The sequence below is a fragment of the Mastigoproctus giganteus genome, chromosome 5, assembly GCF_048544385.1.
Source record: "Mastigoproctus giganteus isolate SK-2022 chromosome 5, ASM4854438v1, whole genome shotgun sequence".
Taxonomy (NCBI): Eukaryota; Metazoa; Arthropoda; class Arachnida; order Uropygi; family Thelyphonidae; genus Mastigoproctus; species Mastigoproctus giganteus.
In genome coordinates, this window is record NC_143579.1 from 227,078,536 (window position 1) to 227,096,964 (window position 18,429).

At 34.6% G+C, this 18,429-nt stretch overlaps 1 protein-coding gene across 1 annotated transcript in view; it reads right to left on the minus strand.

Annotated features, from left to right (window-relative positions):
• Positions 1 to 18,429, minus strand: part of IntS1 (integrator complex subunit 1) — a 194,235-nt gene that overhangs the window by 20,015 nt on the left and 155,791 nt on the right. Inside the window, exons 37-40 of the mRNA XM_090373768.1 lie at positions 17,616 to 17,876; positions 14,985 to 15,072; positions 11,998 to 12,266; positions 4,475 to 4,601 (exon numbers count right to left, since the gene is read on the minus strand). Coding sequence (XP_090229894.1) covers positions 4,475 to 4,601; positions 11,998 to 12,266; positions 14,985 to 15,072; positions 17,616 to 17,876 — 745 coding nt within the window. The remainder of the gene's footprint in view (positions 1 to 4,474; positions 4,602 to 11,997; positions 12,267 to 14,984; positions 15,073 to 17,615; positions 17,877 to 18,429) is intronic.

Sequence of the window (18,429 nt, forward strand, 5' to 3'; positions counted from 1 at the left end):
GGATACATTACATCCATAATGTTAGCATTAGCATTAGTAGAGGCATTTGATGCAAGAAAGAAAGCTTATGCAGCATCAGCCAAAAAAAAAAAAAAAAAAAAAAAACCCACTTCCACTTCACCCCTCTGTTCGTTCAAAATACCTGTCCAGCTGAGCCTTAAACTTATTTAGGCTATCAACCTCCACCACAAGGGATGGAAGTCTGTTCCACCAACCAACCACCCGCTGGCTAAAGGCAAATTTCCGCACGTCTATCCTACATCTGTCTTTCCTCAATTTGAATTTATGCCCTCTCAGGTGATTTTTCTGAGCTAGAGGAAGAATCCCATCAGCATTGAGCATGCTTAAACCATTCAAGGCTTTATACACCTCTATCAGATCACCTCGCTGGTGCCTAGTCTCCAGACACTGTAATTTGCAAAACTTAAGCCTTTCTTCGTAAGAGCTCCCCTTTGTTCCATTCACTAATCTTGTTGCCCTTCTCTGTACTCGTTCCAGCAGCTCTACATCCTTCTTGAAATGAGGCCTCCAGACCTGTATACAGTACTCTAGGTGTGGCCTGACCATTGCCTTATACAAGGGAATAATCACCTCCTTATCCCTGCTGGAAAAATTCCTGTATATCATTGACAATACTCCATGAGCTACTCTTGCAGCCCGTCTGCACTGCTCAGAGAACTTCACATCTGCCTGCACAACCACCCCCAAGTCCCTTTCATTCTCTACCACTGTCAGTGTAGTACCACAGAGTTGATACGTTGCTCTGGGGTTGCTGTTTCCCATGTGTAGTACTTTACATTTGTCAATGTTAAACTTCATTTGCCACCTCTCAGCCCATCTGCTCAACCTTTCCAGATCCTGTTGCAGCAGCATAGTGTCAGTAGTGTCCTTGACAACCCTGCCAACCTTTGTATCGTCTGCAAACTTGGACATTAAGCTTGATATACCCTCATCAATATCATTTATAAATACAGAAAACAATAATGGACCCAACACTGAGCCCTGAGGGACTCCACTAATAACATTAGTCCACGATGAGCAGTGTCCATTGATTACCACTCTTTGTCTTCTCCCCCTCAACCACCCCTTTATCCATAGCAGCAATTTGCCTCCAATGTCACACTGCTCCAATTTGTGTAGCAGTCTTCCATGTGCAACAGTATCAAAGGCCTTTCTAAGATCCAAGTATATAATATCAAAGTTATTCCCTGCATCCAGTTCTTTTGTGACTGCATCATAGTATCCAATCAAGTTGGTCAGGCAAGACTTCCCCTTAACAAAACCATGCTGTGTCTGAGCTATAACTGAAGTCTTGTCTAAATGATCCTGCAGTGCTTCTTTAACCAGTGCCTCCATTAATTTTCCTGGAACAGAAGTTAAGCTCACAGGTCTATAATTACTTGTGTCAGCCTTTGATCCTACTTTGTGAATTGGGGTCACATTTGCACATTTCCAGTCTATGAGTACCTCCCCTGAGTCCAAGGAAGCTCTCATAATTATGGCTAAGGGTTTGCTTACTTCCTTTGCTGCCTCCTTTAATATAACTGGATAGATCCCATCTACCCCGGGTGCCTTTCTTGTGTTTATCTTCAACAGTTTCTCCTCCACTTTACTCCCAGTTATTTCAAGATTCTGTAGCTTACTGCTAGAGTTGAATACACCTCTGGCATTCCCCTTGCTGAATAACTCCTCATGTGTGAATGTCGATGCAAAATATTCATTTAGTTTGTTAGCTACCTGAGCAGGATCATCAACAGTTGACCCATCAATATCAAGTGGACCAATCTGATTCATCCCCTTCCTTCTAGAGTTTACATAAGTAAAGAACTCTTTGCTGTTTTTCTTTGCATCCCTTGCCAAGGATTTCTCGTAATCTGCCTTCGCCTGCCTAACCTCCTTTGTAACTTGGTTGCATATCAACTTGTATCTATCATAGGCTTCTGTGTCATGTGTTAATTTGTAAGTATCCCATGCATTTTTCTTCTCTGCCATATGCCTCATTAGTTCATCTGACATCCATTTTGGCCTAAACCTTGAACAATATTTCTTAGTTGGTATGTAAAGCCTAGTAGCTTCCAAGATAAGTTCTTTGAATGCTTCCCATTTTGAATTTGCTGTTGGTAACATCATCAGTTGGTCCCACTGTATAGAATTTAAATACTGTCTCAGTCCATCGTAGTCGCCTTTACGGAAGCAATAACCCTTCCCTTTACCCCTAATGGTAGTTACCTCTTTCAGTAAATCCCACTTCAGCACACTGTGATCACTGCCACCTAGTGGTTCATTTATCTGCAGATTCTTAATGCATGAAGAATCACTGCTGATAATCAAATCAAGAGTATTACTCCCTCTAGTTGCCTCCCGAACAGGCTGATGTAGAAAACAATCATCCAATAAATCCACAAAAGCCCTGCTAGTGTGTGAGTAACCAGCCCCCAAATTCCAGTCAATATCTGGGAAATTAAAATTTCCCATTATAAGACTCTCTGATTTACTGGCCCACTCTATTTCCCTGTACAGTTCCTTATTATACTCATCAGAGTCATTAGGCCTATAGCACACTCCTACTCTCAATTTTGATCTCCCAATGCTTATGTCACACCAAACTGACTCGACACTGCCCTGTCCATCGATGTCGACTGGCTTCACTTCCTTGGTTTTTATGTGTTTCTTAACTAATAGCATAACCCCTCCCCCCTTCCTATCCTGTCTATCCTTTCTGTAGACATTGTACTCCCCAAATTGCAGTTTTGCATCCCTTATATCTGTGTGACACCACGTCTCTGATATCCCAACAATATCTGCCTTTGATGTTTTGAGCAATACCTCAAATTCATCAAATTTATTTACTAAACTCCTAGCATTGGTGTACACACAAGTATACCTGCACCTGTTTCTATTCTTAGCTACCCTAACACAACCCATGTGTTTACTTGTACCGCAATGGCTCCCAGCAGTCTCTGAAATACCATGCATCTTGTTTTTCAGGCTTCTGCTCATTCTAATAGAAGCAGTGCAAGAATCTCTTTCACCTCTGCCAGTGGCTACTGTCAATCTATTGGTCTTTGTCTCCCCCCCAAGCTAGCAGTTTTCCGACCCACCTAACACTGCCTCGATAGCATCAGCAAATATTCTTGCACCCTTTCTATTTAAGTGTATCCCATCCCTGTAGAAGCAATCTCTCCTGTTAACAAGTACAGTCCAGGCTGAAAAAAATTCTACCCCTTGAGCCTTGCACAATCTTTCCAGGGCCGAATTGATCGACAAGGCTCTCATCATATACTCCCTCCTATCGTGTCTGGGCAGAATTGCAGACACTTTCAAATTCAACCCTAATTCTCGGCTTTTGTTCAGCAGTGACCTGTACTTGTTAAGTAATTCTGCCGGTCTCCTACTCTTAATATTATTAGTGCCAACGTGTACAACTATATCACCTTTTGTGCCCTTAAAAGATGATATTCGCTCTACAACGTCATCAACCTTTGCCCCTGGCAGACATACCCTGGTCCTGTTCCACCTATCTTTTTTACAAAGCATGTTCCCCGTTTCCCTGACAATAGAGTCACCAACAACTACTAGTTCCTTCGGGACCAGCGCATTCTGCCTTGGGGGTTGTCTCTGTATTGTATATCGTATTAATATATTGTGAGGAAGGCTATAGCATGATAATCATATTACGATATATACCTAGACAGATCTATGGAAATGCACAGTATATATACAAAAGGAAAATATACATAACTTATTGTTATATACCCAGAATTCGGGTGACTTTGTCTAGGGTCAACCACCTAAACTGAAAGTAAAACAACGATAAGGGGCTCTCTGTGTCTGTAATGATCAATATGCATTATGGCAAAATCAATTTTGAGGTTGAATAACCAATAATATAATATATAATAGAATTTTGAATACTAAACTAAATTATAATTTTGAATTATATAAACTAAAATATATTTTAAGAAAGTTATTTTAAAATACTACATAATGCACATTGATCATTGCTGACCCGACAGAGAATGTGGGATGTTAGTTTAGAAATTAGAGTTAAAATAAAGGGCCATCACTTTCTAATGGTCATATACAGCGATAAGTTATGTATATTTTCCTTTTGTATATATACTATGCATTTTCCATAGATCCGTCTAGGTATATATTGTAATATGATTATAATACTATAACCTTCCTCACAATATATTAATGCAATATATATATATATATATATATATATATATATATATATACACGCACACACATGCACAGAAAGATTTTCATATGTGTATATATTGAAAACATTTAATTTTTCATAGCAATTGCCAATACTACTAATTTCGAAATCAATACTTTTATATCATCATTATCCAAATATGTGATGAAAGTATAAATTAGCCCGTCACTTGAACGCAAGGACTTTCCATTTTACATTAATAAAAAAATAAATATGCAAATAAAATGAATTTTAAATAAAACTTACTTTACTGAATGAAGACTGAGTGACATGCACCTTACTGAAGACAGCAGTTTCCCATGCTTCTGTCAATAAGCTGGGCACCTGAAGGTACATATGTAATAATAAGTGCCTCCCCATATTGCTCTTATTACTGAAAACAAAAGAGATCAGTATAAGTTTCAGTAACAGTAAAACAGCAATTATTAGATTAGATGGCCTGCTTTAGATAGAATATATCAATTAAATTACTCAAAAAAATTGCAATACAGTAGAGTCTCGATTATCCAAGGTAATATGGACCGAGGAAACCTTGGATAATCAAAAACTTGGATAACACGGTAGGTTTGGTAAATTATTATTAAATAAACAGGATTTGAATACATTAAGGTAATGATGTACAGTCTATTTTCAGGTTAGACCTACTTATTGAACATAATTACTTTTAAATTATACAATAAAACACTTTTAATTTTATTTACAACTGTTTTATTACAAAAATTACAAAATTTTAAAAAATATAGTACATGTATAAAAATTAAAAGTAATAGACAAGAAAAATGTATACTTACAGTCATTAGCACCACACCTTAATATCATATAAAAAATTTCTTAATGGGTTTCTGTTTCATAGAAGCTCCTCACCTTTTAGCTGCTATATTTTGTAGGCACCTAAGTAACAAAACATCAGATGTGGTATCCTCCTGCTGTACAATATAACATAATGCTGACTCAATAGCATTTAGACCTTCTCTCTGTGTGTGTGTCATTTTTTTTTTTAGTTTCTGTGCACTCTTCATCATCATCATAAAACTTACTTTACTGAATCATCCACTCTTTACTATCCTCTGCAGTAAGAGTGTCCAAAACAGTAAGCATACTTACAGTCATTAGCACTACACCTTAATATATATTGGTTAGTTCTAAAAGGGTTTCCTCTTTCATTTGCCATCTCATTCTTGTTGGTTTCATTTTGGGAGCATAAAATATTTTTCAAGGATTTAATAAGAGTAGATGCTTTAACATCATTCCGTGCTTCTGCCAACCAGTAAATAACATCCTTGATGGTTTTATTTTTTTAAGATTTTGAATAACACTGGTCCCTGTTTGACGCAGATTTTTTAAGAGATGTCACCTATAGTTGCGATTCAAAGTCTCCAAAACACCTTGATCTAGAGGTTGAAGAAGGGATGTCACATTAGGTGGCAAAAACAGAGCTCTGATATCACCAAAAACTAGTTCACTTTCATCTGAATAGGATGGAGCATTGTCTAAAATTAAAAGTGCTTCATAGGGAAGTTTCTTCTCAAAGATTTTTTTTGTGCTAGGCCAAATTCTTCATGAAACCATGTTTTAAACAAACTTGAATCCATCCATGCATGTTTTTTGATTTGCATAGTTAACAGGCAAATATTTTACATTTTTTGTTAAAGCTTGGGGGTTCTTTGACTTTCCAATGAGAGTTAGTTTAAGCTTATGCCCCAATGATGAATTTGAACATGCCAGTACCATCATTCTCTCCTTGCTTCATTTATAACCAGAGGCTAATTTTTATTTTCTAGCTGCAAGTGTTTTGGATGGGAGCATTTTATAATTCAGGCCCGTTTTGTCACAACTGTAAATTTGATTGAAATTCAAATTTTCTTCTTGAATAATTATTGCTAATTTAGCAGTAAATGTTGCTATTTCTTCCATAGTAGCTGATAATTATTTTTCTCCAGTGATGCACAGATTTTTAACTCCAAACCTTTTTCTTCTAATAATCTAACCAACCAATACTTACATTAAATTGTTCTTCCCTTTCATTAAAATGTTTATGAAATTCTAAGGCCTTAGCCTGTAAAATCAGTCCAGAAATCGGGCTTCCTTTGTCTCTCATCTGTGTGAACCACAAAAAAGAGCTTCAGATGTTTGTTCAAATTCTCCTTTCTTCATCGTTTTTCTATTCAAATATTCACTATTGCATAGAGATTCCCTTTGTGAACACTATTTTTCAATTTCTGCTCTCTGTCTCCTCCAGTCGCTTCACCAATACCTAAGTTACTAGCTACTTTTTTTTATTGTTTTCCTTGATCCAAGCGTTTGATTGCATTCAACTTCATATCTAAAGATACAACAACATGCTTCCGTTTTATAGTGCTTACACTAACCCTAATAACAAAGAAGAAACATGACAAATAAAAAAATTAGAGAGTAAAATTTTTAAATCCTTTTTATTAAATCTTGAATTAAATCTCTAAATCTTTTTTATTAAATCTTTAAAATTAGAGAGTAAAAAGTCACGAAATCAACAAATGTAAAAGATCAGCATGGTTCAACAGTCAACTGGTGTGAGTTTCTGCTCTTGTACTGAACTATGTACTCTTGTTTTGGATGACAAAGTATTACAACTTTTCGACAATTCACTTCAGATAATTCAGAACCTGAGTTAAACAAGTCTCGGTTAATCGGGACTCTACTGTACTGGAATTCATATCATTAAATACTTTTTTAAAATCCCTATTAAAAGGCCCATCCCATCATCATCTCAATTTAAAAATTAGCACTATTATATTTGATTACTTTAATCTTTCTCTGCCTTCCTATTATGATTTACATTCACATTTGCTTCAATATTTTAGTGTTGTTAATTTATACAAAATTATTACTTTCCTACCAGAGAAGATTCTACAGCTGGAAATCTCTTATCTCTGACCACCATCCCATCTCTTTGTTCTTACCTAACTTAAAAATTCAGAGCTCCCTTTTACTTGAAGTCAAGAATAACTGATCTTCCCACTGTAAAAAACTTTACTTTTCTCCAAAATTCTTGAATAATCCCACAGCAATAGAACTGCTTAATATTTTTTCCTGGCACATGCTAGCTTCAAGCCTTTTTGACCTTGTATTTTTAAAATGGTTGGCCTGCACTGTACTGCTACCTCTAAGATGACAAAATTACCAAATGTCAGCAGAATGAGGAATGAGTGCTGCCTTTTCTTAATAAGCAGACATGCTTTTGGGCAAAACAAAAAGTCCCTATTGACCAAAAGTTTCCTCTGTATAGTCATACCTGTGCAACTTTTGTCTCTTAAAAAAAAAAAAGGAAAATTTCCAAATTCTTGGAGTCCCACCTCCCCCTTCTGTAAAAAGATTTTGTACTCTTGAAGTGATTGCTCCTCTCTGCCTGATCTTTTTGCATGACTTGAATATGTAGGCAGGTTTGACAACCCTTCCTTTCATTGTAATCTATGTTTTCTCCTCTAATTCTTTCTGTGGGGGTCATATTTAAATTTTCCTTAATGCATGTGATCTCAATGGGATCATTAATAACACACTACTCTCTAATACTGCTAGGCCTGATAATATCCTCAAATTTGTTATAAAAATTGCTATGTTACAGTTTAGATTTTTTCCCCTTTTTTCCTTCAGTCTTGGCATGATCATTCTATCTTTCCCATTCCTAAAGTACCTAATCCTAAAATTGTTTCAAAGATCCATTCTGCCTCTTCTAACTCACAAATTCTATCTCCCCTTTTTCTCTCACATTTACTATGGAAAAAAGGGTATCTCTACTATCACTAACCTTCCAGAAACTACCTTTCTTGTATTTGATGCTATAAACTGTAAGGGACAAGTTGACCAAGTTTACCCTGATTTATGCTTTACATTTGATGCTGTTTGTCCATCAGTGCTCCTTTACGTACTGAAAAAAGTTTATGGAAATACAAGGCAATTTGTTCTTTTTCATACAGGATCCCTTCCTTTTACTGTAAAAGAAGGAGAGAATCTTGCATGAAAAAGAACACAAAAAAATTATTCCTTTTATTATTAAAAAAGAATCTAGGAATTTTGCATATGGCACTCTTTCTACCTTTCTCTTTTGTTACCTTAATTCCACCACTTCTGCTTATGCAAGTGCCTCTCATTGCTTATGCTGATGATATATTAAAATTTGGGCATCTCTGCCTCACAAGAGGAAGCACAGCCAAGCAATTCACATATTAACAATACTGCTGCTGTGGTTACTAATTATTTTAGCATTTTTGGCCTTCATACTAATCCCAATAAGTGTACACATATTTCTTTCTCCAAGAAACTCTCTCCTTTTAATCTTACCCCTTTCACTGAAACTCAGCTTGTTAAATCAATTCTGTGCTATGAAATCTAAGAGTACTCTTTGATGCTAAACTTATTTTTCATTCTCACATCACCTTCCTTAAAACTATCTCTGCATAATATGTGGGTATTGGGATAAGAGTTTGTTTGTGTCTCTAATCTGGTTATTGCACCCTCTGCTATATACAAGCCAATCTTCTTTCTGTTGTGTTATATACAGCTGAAATCTGGTCATCTGCTGTACCTTCTCATGTTAAGAGTCTCCTAAAAACTGGCAGTGAATGTACAATCCTCTCATACCACAATAACAGAAAATTTAAATTGGTCTCCACCCAAAACGTTGTTGTTACTTGGTTTTTAGGAGCATTAGCAATTAAGGCCATATTGCTCCGGGATATGTGGTGGTCATTCCCTGACCTTTCCGCATCCTCAGTATTTGGTGGTGACAGGCTCGAACCCCGGTCTAATCAAGAAGCGCGTGCTACGCACTGCTGATCCTTCCCACCTGGCTACGGAGGTGCCTTACAAGAAGTTGCTTCAGATAAAATCATTATGTGCAGTGGCAAAACTCCTCTTGAATACTTGGTAGGCCCTTTCTCCTTGATTGGTTGGCATATCCCCCCCCACCCAGGAGTGCTATGCAGAAGCTTCATTAATTCCTAATCAAATCTTTCTCTAATTCTATCAAAATGTTCTTTCTTTATCTCTCATTCAAACTGATTCAGCATCTTAATGTAGTCATACTGTTATTCTCAGAAGACTAGCAACACTACAAGAAAACTTGTTTGTTTGTTTGTTATTTAGTTTTTAGGAGCATTAGCAACTAAGGCCATATTGCTCCGGGATATGCGGTGGTCATTCCCTGACATTTCCGCATCCTCCGTATTTGGTGGTGACAGGCTCGAACCCCGGTCTAATCAAGAAGCGTGTGCTATGCACTGCTGCTCCTTCCCACCTGGCTACGGAGGTGCCTTATAAGAAAACTATCAAATGCCATATTATCTTCTAATCTGTAGCATTTTTTTTTTTTTCTTGTTTTTAATATTAGTATTGGCAAATTATGCAAGGAAGCAAACTTATTTAGCATCAGTCAACAAAAAAAACTGCTCATTTTCCCTATCCCCTCTAATAATTTGTTCACCCTGCCCATTTCCACCACACCGTATGGAAGTTTGAATAATCACACTCTGGATGAAAGTAAATTTCACATATCATCCTACAACCATTCTTTTTCAATTTAAATTTATTTAACCCTTATGTGTCTCATCCAAGAAAGAGTAAGGATGCCATCAGTATTTAGTTTGCTCAATACACTTAGTCTTAAATTTGTATCAGATAACTTTGCAGGTGGTTACTTTTCAGATGCTGAAATTTACAGAAATCAAGCCTTTCTTGGTAAGAGAACTAAAATATTTCAGGTAAGGATGTAAAAGATTCTCCATCAGCTTGGCAAAATAATAGCTGCCTTGACCATTAGCAAAATGGTCAAGGCAGCTATTAACAGTCTTTTGTTCAGCAACACTTCTGGAACTGACACGATACCTATCTTTATAATGAAATTTACTAGTCCTTTAATTTTCATTTGTGACTGCTAGCTTAACTTGTGCCTAGATCCCCCTCACCCCTTTGTGACACATTTGCACATCTTCTAATCTGAGAACCTCCCCTGAATCTGAGGATAATTTTCATAATTATGGCTAAAGGTTTGCTTACCTCTTTAACTGCTTCTTTTAACATAATTGGATAGATATTGCCAGACTCAGGTGCCTTATTCACTTCAACAAAGTGAATAAGGCACCTGGATACTATATATTTATTGTGTGTCAGCAATCTGAATTGGATCACCGATAGTTATGCTAACTTCCTAATTTAACTTATGAGGTGTGGATCCATTGAATCTTGTCAAAGCACTCATTAGTAGAATTTTAGCCACTGCAGTAAATTTTCTTGTACAGCTTGTGTCTTGTATTTACTGTACACAAACAACACATGGAAACTGAAATTCAGTGGAAAATCTTCAAATACTGGTTCTAGTACTGCTTCAACTAAATTCATAATTTTCTCTCCCAATGAGAAGAAAATGTGTATTGAAAACCAGCAATGCTCAAAAAGAATTCAACTTTTATTCCTACTGTTTACCAATGAAGTTCATGATTAAACAGAATTAGATATTCTATCAATTTATCAATAAAAACAATCAATTTTTGATTTTGCCTATTGAAATGAAGAGGGCAAGAATCTACGTTGATGCTGAATTTTTTTCTGCTTGTTTTCGATTGAGAAACAAGCCCTCTTAATTGTGCCATATCATTATGAAATATGTTGTATATACACGCATACACATGTGCATAGTGAGCAAAAATATATAACATCCAGTATCTTTTAGTTTTCACTGTGCAAAAATATATTACAAATCAATCGATCAAATAATTATTTTACACTTAAATACCCATCTATTTGTAGTTGTAGTTTAATTATGGATAATATATGCTCTCATTTATGTATCATACAAAAAAAAAAGTGCAAAAGTTTGAAACAGCATTTTACTATGAGTGAAGGTTGTAGAGCTATTTACAAAAAACATTAAAAATGACCAAAACTTTCATCTTTAACACTGGCAATCACAAATTCTGTTTGGCACAGAATTAACTAAAGTTTTACAATCTCATCAAAAGGGTTGTTGTCTGTGGACCCTTTTAAGAAGCTCAATGTCTTTTTTTAGGTGTGGTCTCCATATTTAGACATAGAATTCCAAGTGGGGTCTCACAAAAGCTTTTATCCTGTGCCTACAGCACAAAACACAACAACAAATGGAAATTGAAATTCAGTGGACAACCCTGAAACGTTGGTTTCAGTATATCTGTTACAGCAGGATTATGACCTCCCTATCTCTTTAAGCAAATATTTGGAAAAGTAAATTTTGATATTTTTATTACTTAAATCTTTACTTTTAGTTAAATTATGGTTTCAACTGGAAAAGGTATGCATAACATGTCACAGGAGAATTGTCACTGACAATTCACCTACAAATTATGGCCTTTATCCTTGTATTTACTGTCATACATATGCTGAATTTTCTTTAACTGACGGTGATTCATTTTTGTGTGCCAAAACAACAAAATAACTACAAGTAAAAAGGAACTACGAATAACTGTTAAATATAAAAATAAAGCATACCCTCATTCACAAATGAATGAATGGTTTTCTTTGTGGTTAGATTCATCAAGTATATGAATTAGACAGCTATAATATTCTGCAGTATAACTGATACTATTTATTTATAGAAAAGTTAATCATTTACCAATCCCTTGATCACAAGCACTTGAACTACAATCAATACAATTAGCTACAAAAGAAATGCTTATGTAACAAAAATTATACAATTGATCCTAATTTAAGTGATATTGTTAGGTAATTATTATTATGAAAATTCGAATTGCAATTTATCTCACCTTGAAGAATTAGCTGTAATGTCAAGCAAATGGTTTACTGCAGAAGACAACAGGGATCTATCTATACAGCAACACCTTAGCAATAAAGGTAATCGTGATTTTATTATTGGAATATCATCGATATCTAATATTCCTTGCTGGACAGACTTAGGTTCTACTTTATCTTTAAGGTCCAAATTCTTATTTTCAACAGCTTCATCTAGGATGTAATCAACCACACACCTGATTTGGCCTTCTTTCAAGGCTAAAACATCCTCTTCACTGTAATGCTATAAAATGAATCCACACAGTTAGATGAATGTACACTCACTAAAATAAAAAATATATAATAATTTTTTTTAACTAACTTCAATGATTTTAGATTCACAATTTAGTAATATAAATATCCCAGACTCATCCTTCTTAGTTCTAAAATAGATGGTACCAGCTGCTTCCCATTCAACATATATATATATTATATTGTTAAAAGCACGTATGCCTAACAAAAAAAAAAAAAAAAAAAAAGTATATGACATCCTCATCCATTATAACTTGTATCACTACCATAAAAGAATTTAAATTTAAAAATAGTAGTAGAGGAAAATTATGAAAGAAAGTAAGCTTATACAGCATCACAGACTGAACCCCGATCTAATCAAGAAGCGTGTGCTACGCACTGCTGCTCCTGTCCACCTGGCTATGGAGGCGCCACTTCTCAAGATGTGACCAGGAAGAACTGATGTGAAAGCATAACTGCATTGATTGTACAGGTTAATGACTCAGCAAAAAATACTGTCTCCATAAGAATTGCTTGTAAAAAACAGTATATCTTTAGTAATCACAGACAGGTCGCTGTGTACATTACTCTCATTCCAATAACAAATGTGAGTCAAAAGACCATTGCAGATGGAGGGCAAAGGGAAAACTAATATGTAATAAATAATATCAGTCATGCCATCTCACTCACACGAACATAAGTCATCTGAAGGATTGATGATAGTGTGTCTGCAACCATTAAAGGAGGAAGCAGATCTCTTATGACTTGATTCCACTCATTCTTCATAGGAACATGCTTAATGCCACCAGCTATCATCAAATTTCATACAATGTAGCACTTAAGGTTCTCACTCAGTTCTATAGAACTGATCTTTTCCAAAAGGACACTAGCTTGTCATATTGCATATATGCCTAACAAAATGTCATATAAATGAAAATATCATACAAGAGTTTGTGAATAACAGCATTCATATGTTTTAATAGCAATCTAGAGACTCGACCACTCTTACTGAGGCAGTCAGAAAATCATAAAGCATCAGTTTCAAGTTTGATGCCAAATGACAATGAATCTTTTACATAACATAAAAACATAAAATGGAAATATATTAAAACCTTTAATCAAGTGACAAAAATAAAATTTATAAAAACATAGGGGCATCTATTTGGTGCCTTTTATAATCTGTACAAGTCCAACTGGAGCAGTGATTATAAATACACATATACAGCTTAGGATAATGGAATGTGTATGTGAAGTAACTGGAGGAAAAGTGAGGGGAATGGGAAGTCATGTAAAGTTAGAAAATGAAAAAAGGAACTGTGAGGGAAGAAAAAGCGGACAGAAGAAAATGAAGAAAAAGGAAAAGGAACTACACCTTGAATATCCGTAGGTTAGAGTAACCTGTAGATCATTTGCTGATTACCGAAAATGGAGAGGGAAAGAGCAAAGGGAAGGAGGAATAAGATTCCTCCTTTCCTTTTCAAATTCAAATTTTCTCAAAATTTTTTCGAATTTTGGCATGTGGAAACATGTCATTTATTTAAAAAAAGACGTTTCCACATGCCAAATTTTAAAACTTCACATGCCAAACAGCATGTGAAGTTTTAAATTACATAAGTTGCTTCCTTCTTGAACATGAAAGCTGATATTCTCTCAAGGTAACTGTTAAGCCATCTTTAGAGAATATCAGGATTCATGTTGTCGTCTTTACTATGTGAAAACAATAATAAATCTTTTAAAAACAAGCAGCCTGAAACTACAAACAAATACTTAAATCAAGACTTTGTGGGGGATCACCACACAGGTGACCTGCCATGCTAATAGCAAACAAAAAGTGATGGGTCACCTGATAGGTTCTTGCACTCAATTATTCTGTGAAAACTGTAAAAATCACTTCAGAGATGACTGAAATAAAAGTTTGTGTCTATATTTAGGAAGGTAGAAAAATTTTCAGATTTTTAATTACTAATTAACAGTTAATATGAGATCATTATTTTTGAGGGTTACCTGTCAGATGACCCAACACCACTGCCAGCTTAAATATAGTTCTTTCTTTCAGTTAAAGTGCATGCTAATGATGACCTTTCTGCTGAAACCTACCAGTACTCTGTTTTCTCCTCTAATACCTTCTTTATGTTCTAAGCATAAGCACTATATGTATACCTACCACTCATTTCATTCTGCCTAGTTTTCATTAGTTAAATAAATTCAGATTATTTTTATCTGATTATGTAATCTGGAGTTCATTTTTAGTTAATTTTATGCATTACAGGGATGAGTGATGGTATTCTGAAAAATTAGCAGAGAAAATATATTTAATTAATTAAATTAAATTAAATATGCGGCTGAACTGTAAAAGTCATTCGCTGATTATAGAAAGCAATGCATGATACCATCCACTTCCTCAGCGGTCCAGATACACAGGAAGTATGATGTAGTGTTGTAATGTACACTTCTTTTTTCCTATAATCAGTAAACAACCTTCCAATAAATTCAGTATCGTTTTAAATATATATATATATATATATATATATATTCTCAGTTAACATGCCTTTCAATTACTAAAATAAGGAAGAAAAACTAGATCTCTAAAGATTAGCCACCCATCTGTCTACTTTAGTAGTGGACAGATGGGTGTGCTAATCAGGGAAAAAAAATTTCAGTCACTAAAAGTATGATATATATTTTTAAAGTTCTTATTCAAATATTTAAAATGTACATATTATAAACTCACCTTTGGAGTTTTCTTATCTCTACCTTGCCATATTTTAGGTATATGAATGCAAGCCCAGAGAAAATCAAGCACAGAGGTGGCATCATACCTGCGAGTACATAATGAATACAACTGTAAAAAATGTAGTTAATTAGAAATTAAACATATTCCACATATATAGGTGATTAAAAAATGTAAACATTTTATGTTTACTTTTTTTAATCGCCAGACGCATTTACATTTGAAAGCTTACAAGTTGCAGTTAGTGCAATTGAATAACAAATGCAAGCCATATGAGCTTTTTTGGGACTTTTAACAGAAAGCAGAAGAGATATTGTGGTAGCACAGCTTGTTTTCAGTGACAAAGCTACTTTTTGCTTGAGTGCTCAAACACCATAATATTCAGGTCAGGCATTAAAAATCTTCACTAAGTCACCAGTGAATGGGGCTCCCCAAAAATACTGTTTTGTGACATTTCACATGTGAAAATTTATGGTCTTTTTTTTCTTGATTTTTTTTTTTTAAATGGAAAAGATGATCAATTGGAACATTTATCTGGATGTGAGGAGTGTGTTGATTTTGTCTTCCAACATGCCTGTGCATCTCCTCACTTTCATAAGAATATGAGAATATCTCAATAGCACACCTCAGTAACAAACATGATGAAGTATTAAAAAAAAATTACACTTGGTGCCTAACCCTCCCCAAGTCTCCAAACTTAATCCAATGTGTTTTTCTGTGGGGCTAGGTAAAAAATAACAATTTGTTAATGCTAGGGTTTTTTTTTTTTTAAAAATGTAAATTTCCAGAAGGATGAGAAAAGAGAGGAAGGTGGGAGTCTGTGGGTCCTCTCCAGGAAAATTTTCAGAAAATCATGGTGCCAAATGCACCAAATTTTCAAATTTGGGGGGTTTTTACAAAATCTTTAACAATTAGTGTTGAATAATTTTATTTTTTCTGAGATCTCAAGAAAAATATTATTTTATCATTTTGGGCTTGTTATTTTTGCCGCTCATCCTGTATTCTTGCAGTGCATTTAATAAAGTCACCTTTTCCTTTATTTGATACATCAGTAATATTGCACTTATACAATAAACAATAAGCATTCTTATTCCCCAGTGATGCTTTTAAATAATGGCATCATAAGTGTTAATTTGACATTTCAAATTACAGAAGTATAGTAAATTTGACAAAAGTAATTTAACACGTATTCTTTATTTATTATTCAATGTTTTTATAAAGATTTTCACAGTAAAAGCATGTTACCATATTTCTTATTGTGATTTCTTTTTTTACTGATTATATCCCTGAATAAGCCTGATGACCCTGAATAAGCCATGGTTTTATTAAGTGTTTTAATAATGAATTAAGTACTGTGATTGAAAAATACATGTGAAGGAAGGTTGTTTGAGAAAACAGAAGTTTAAGGGATAAATGAGGAAGAAAAGTTGGTTTTGTGAGTTTGAAGTTAACAGTAAAAGGATGTTAACTGGTTGTGGCACATGTTCAGACTGGTTTGTAAGGGAGAGAGAGCAAGAGAGAGAGTTTTGAATAGAGTCTAGAAGCCCAAGAGAAGCTTTGGGTGCACCATTCCAGATGTGGGAATAATATTCTATGGTAGGGAAGACTTGAGATTTGCACAATGAGAAGTTGTTTAGAAGAAAAGTAATGCAGAGAGAAAAAGAAGCAATATTTGTGATGCTAATAGATCTAGAGATCTGAGTGTCTTTGAAGATAAGCATAGGAGCAGTAGACTCCTTTCAGCGAGGTATAAGATGTGATTGAGTTTTAAAAGGATTGAAATTAACTAAGTTATCTTTGCCCCATTGGAGAATTACCTTGCGATCAGCATTTAAGGAATTGGTGGTAGATATTCACAATCATAAAACTGTTTGTGCAGAGCAAGGTTTCTCAAACTTGAAGGTGGAATGCAATATGCTATCATCAAAATTTTAGTATTACAACTGGCAAAAACCAATATTAACACTAAAAACTTATTAGATTATATGGCATCCAAAAAAGCACCAATCAATGTATAAATATACAAAGCAGTTATACAAGCAAACAAAAAATATACCTCTCTAAAACTCATAATGTAACTATAATGAAATGCTGTTGTACTAAGTAAATAAAAATACTGTTTTAATCACTGACAAAGAACTCATCACACTGACTATTTTTAAATTACAGTCAGAAAAACCATAAATTCTGTGACAGTAATTAAAATTGGGGATATGATATTTCAGTCAATACATTCCTTTGTCTTTCCTTAAATAAAAACAGAAATTAAGAAATAGTCACATTAAAAAGAGCCACATAAGAAATGACCAGTCCTCATATAATTTTTAAAATGATATGAGGACCAGTGATAAAAAATGACAAAAAACTTCAGCATAAACTTCAACTTTTTAGTGGTGAATTGTGGACTATTTCTTTCTCATGTGCATTTCAATGCAATTTATTGCTTAATTTGTTTTCATGTAAGAAGGCTATAATATCATGTTTAGTTAAATGGAATTTGATAACACAGAATAACAAAAAAGTTTATTACTCAAAAAGTTAATTGAAAACAGCACCTTTTAATACTGTACAATATATAAAATAAAAACTTTTGCAATCTTATTTTAAAATGACTCAATTTATGACACTTACATATTATTTGCTGAGGACTCTTGTAGTAAAAAATCAATACAGTAATGCAGTGTTCCCCAGCCAGCTTGATGTGTCAGTAAAGCAAGAAGGTATGGTCGAAAAGGTACAAAAATATTATTTTCTTGACTTCCAGAACCATATCTTTGCTTGGAAAAAAGAAGTTGACGTTGGGATTCAGGACACAATGCTATGAGATCTGGTTCACACTTCTCCAGCCAATCAACAAGCAAACAAAATTTAGATGACTCAAGAGGTTTTTTTCTAAAAGTAAAAAAAAAAAAAAAAAAAAATGTTAGCACTACATATTGTATAATTTGCATTATATCTATCAATACTATATAAAATCTGAATGGTGAATAGCTACATAAAAAAAAAAAATTTGAACATTTTTTTTTTTTTTTTTTTTTATGAGAACCCCAAACACGAGAGGTATTATAACCTATAGTACTTAGTACCGTGCTTGGAATGGAGGTTGAGAAGACGAAAGAAGATATTTGTTGATATTGGACTTGAACTTCTGTAGATTGTAATTTTCAGGAAATACGTATGAAGGAAGGTTGTTCCAGAAAACGGCAGTTGAATGAATAAATGAGGAGGATGAAAAGTTGGTTCTGTGGGTTTGAAGTTGGACAGTAAATGGATGTTGGCTGGTGGCGGCACGTGTTCGGACTGTTTTGAAAGAGAGAGCGGGAATTATAGAAGCCAATTCAGAAGAACAGTGCCCATGGAAGTATCTGTAGAAGAGGCATGCAGCAGAAACAGTGGGTCTATGAGAAAGCGAGTGGAGAGACTCTGTTAGAGATGAATCGTTAAT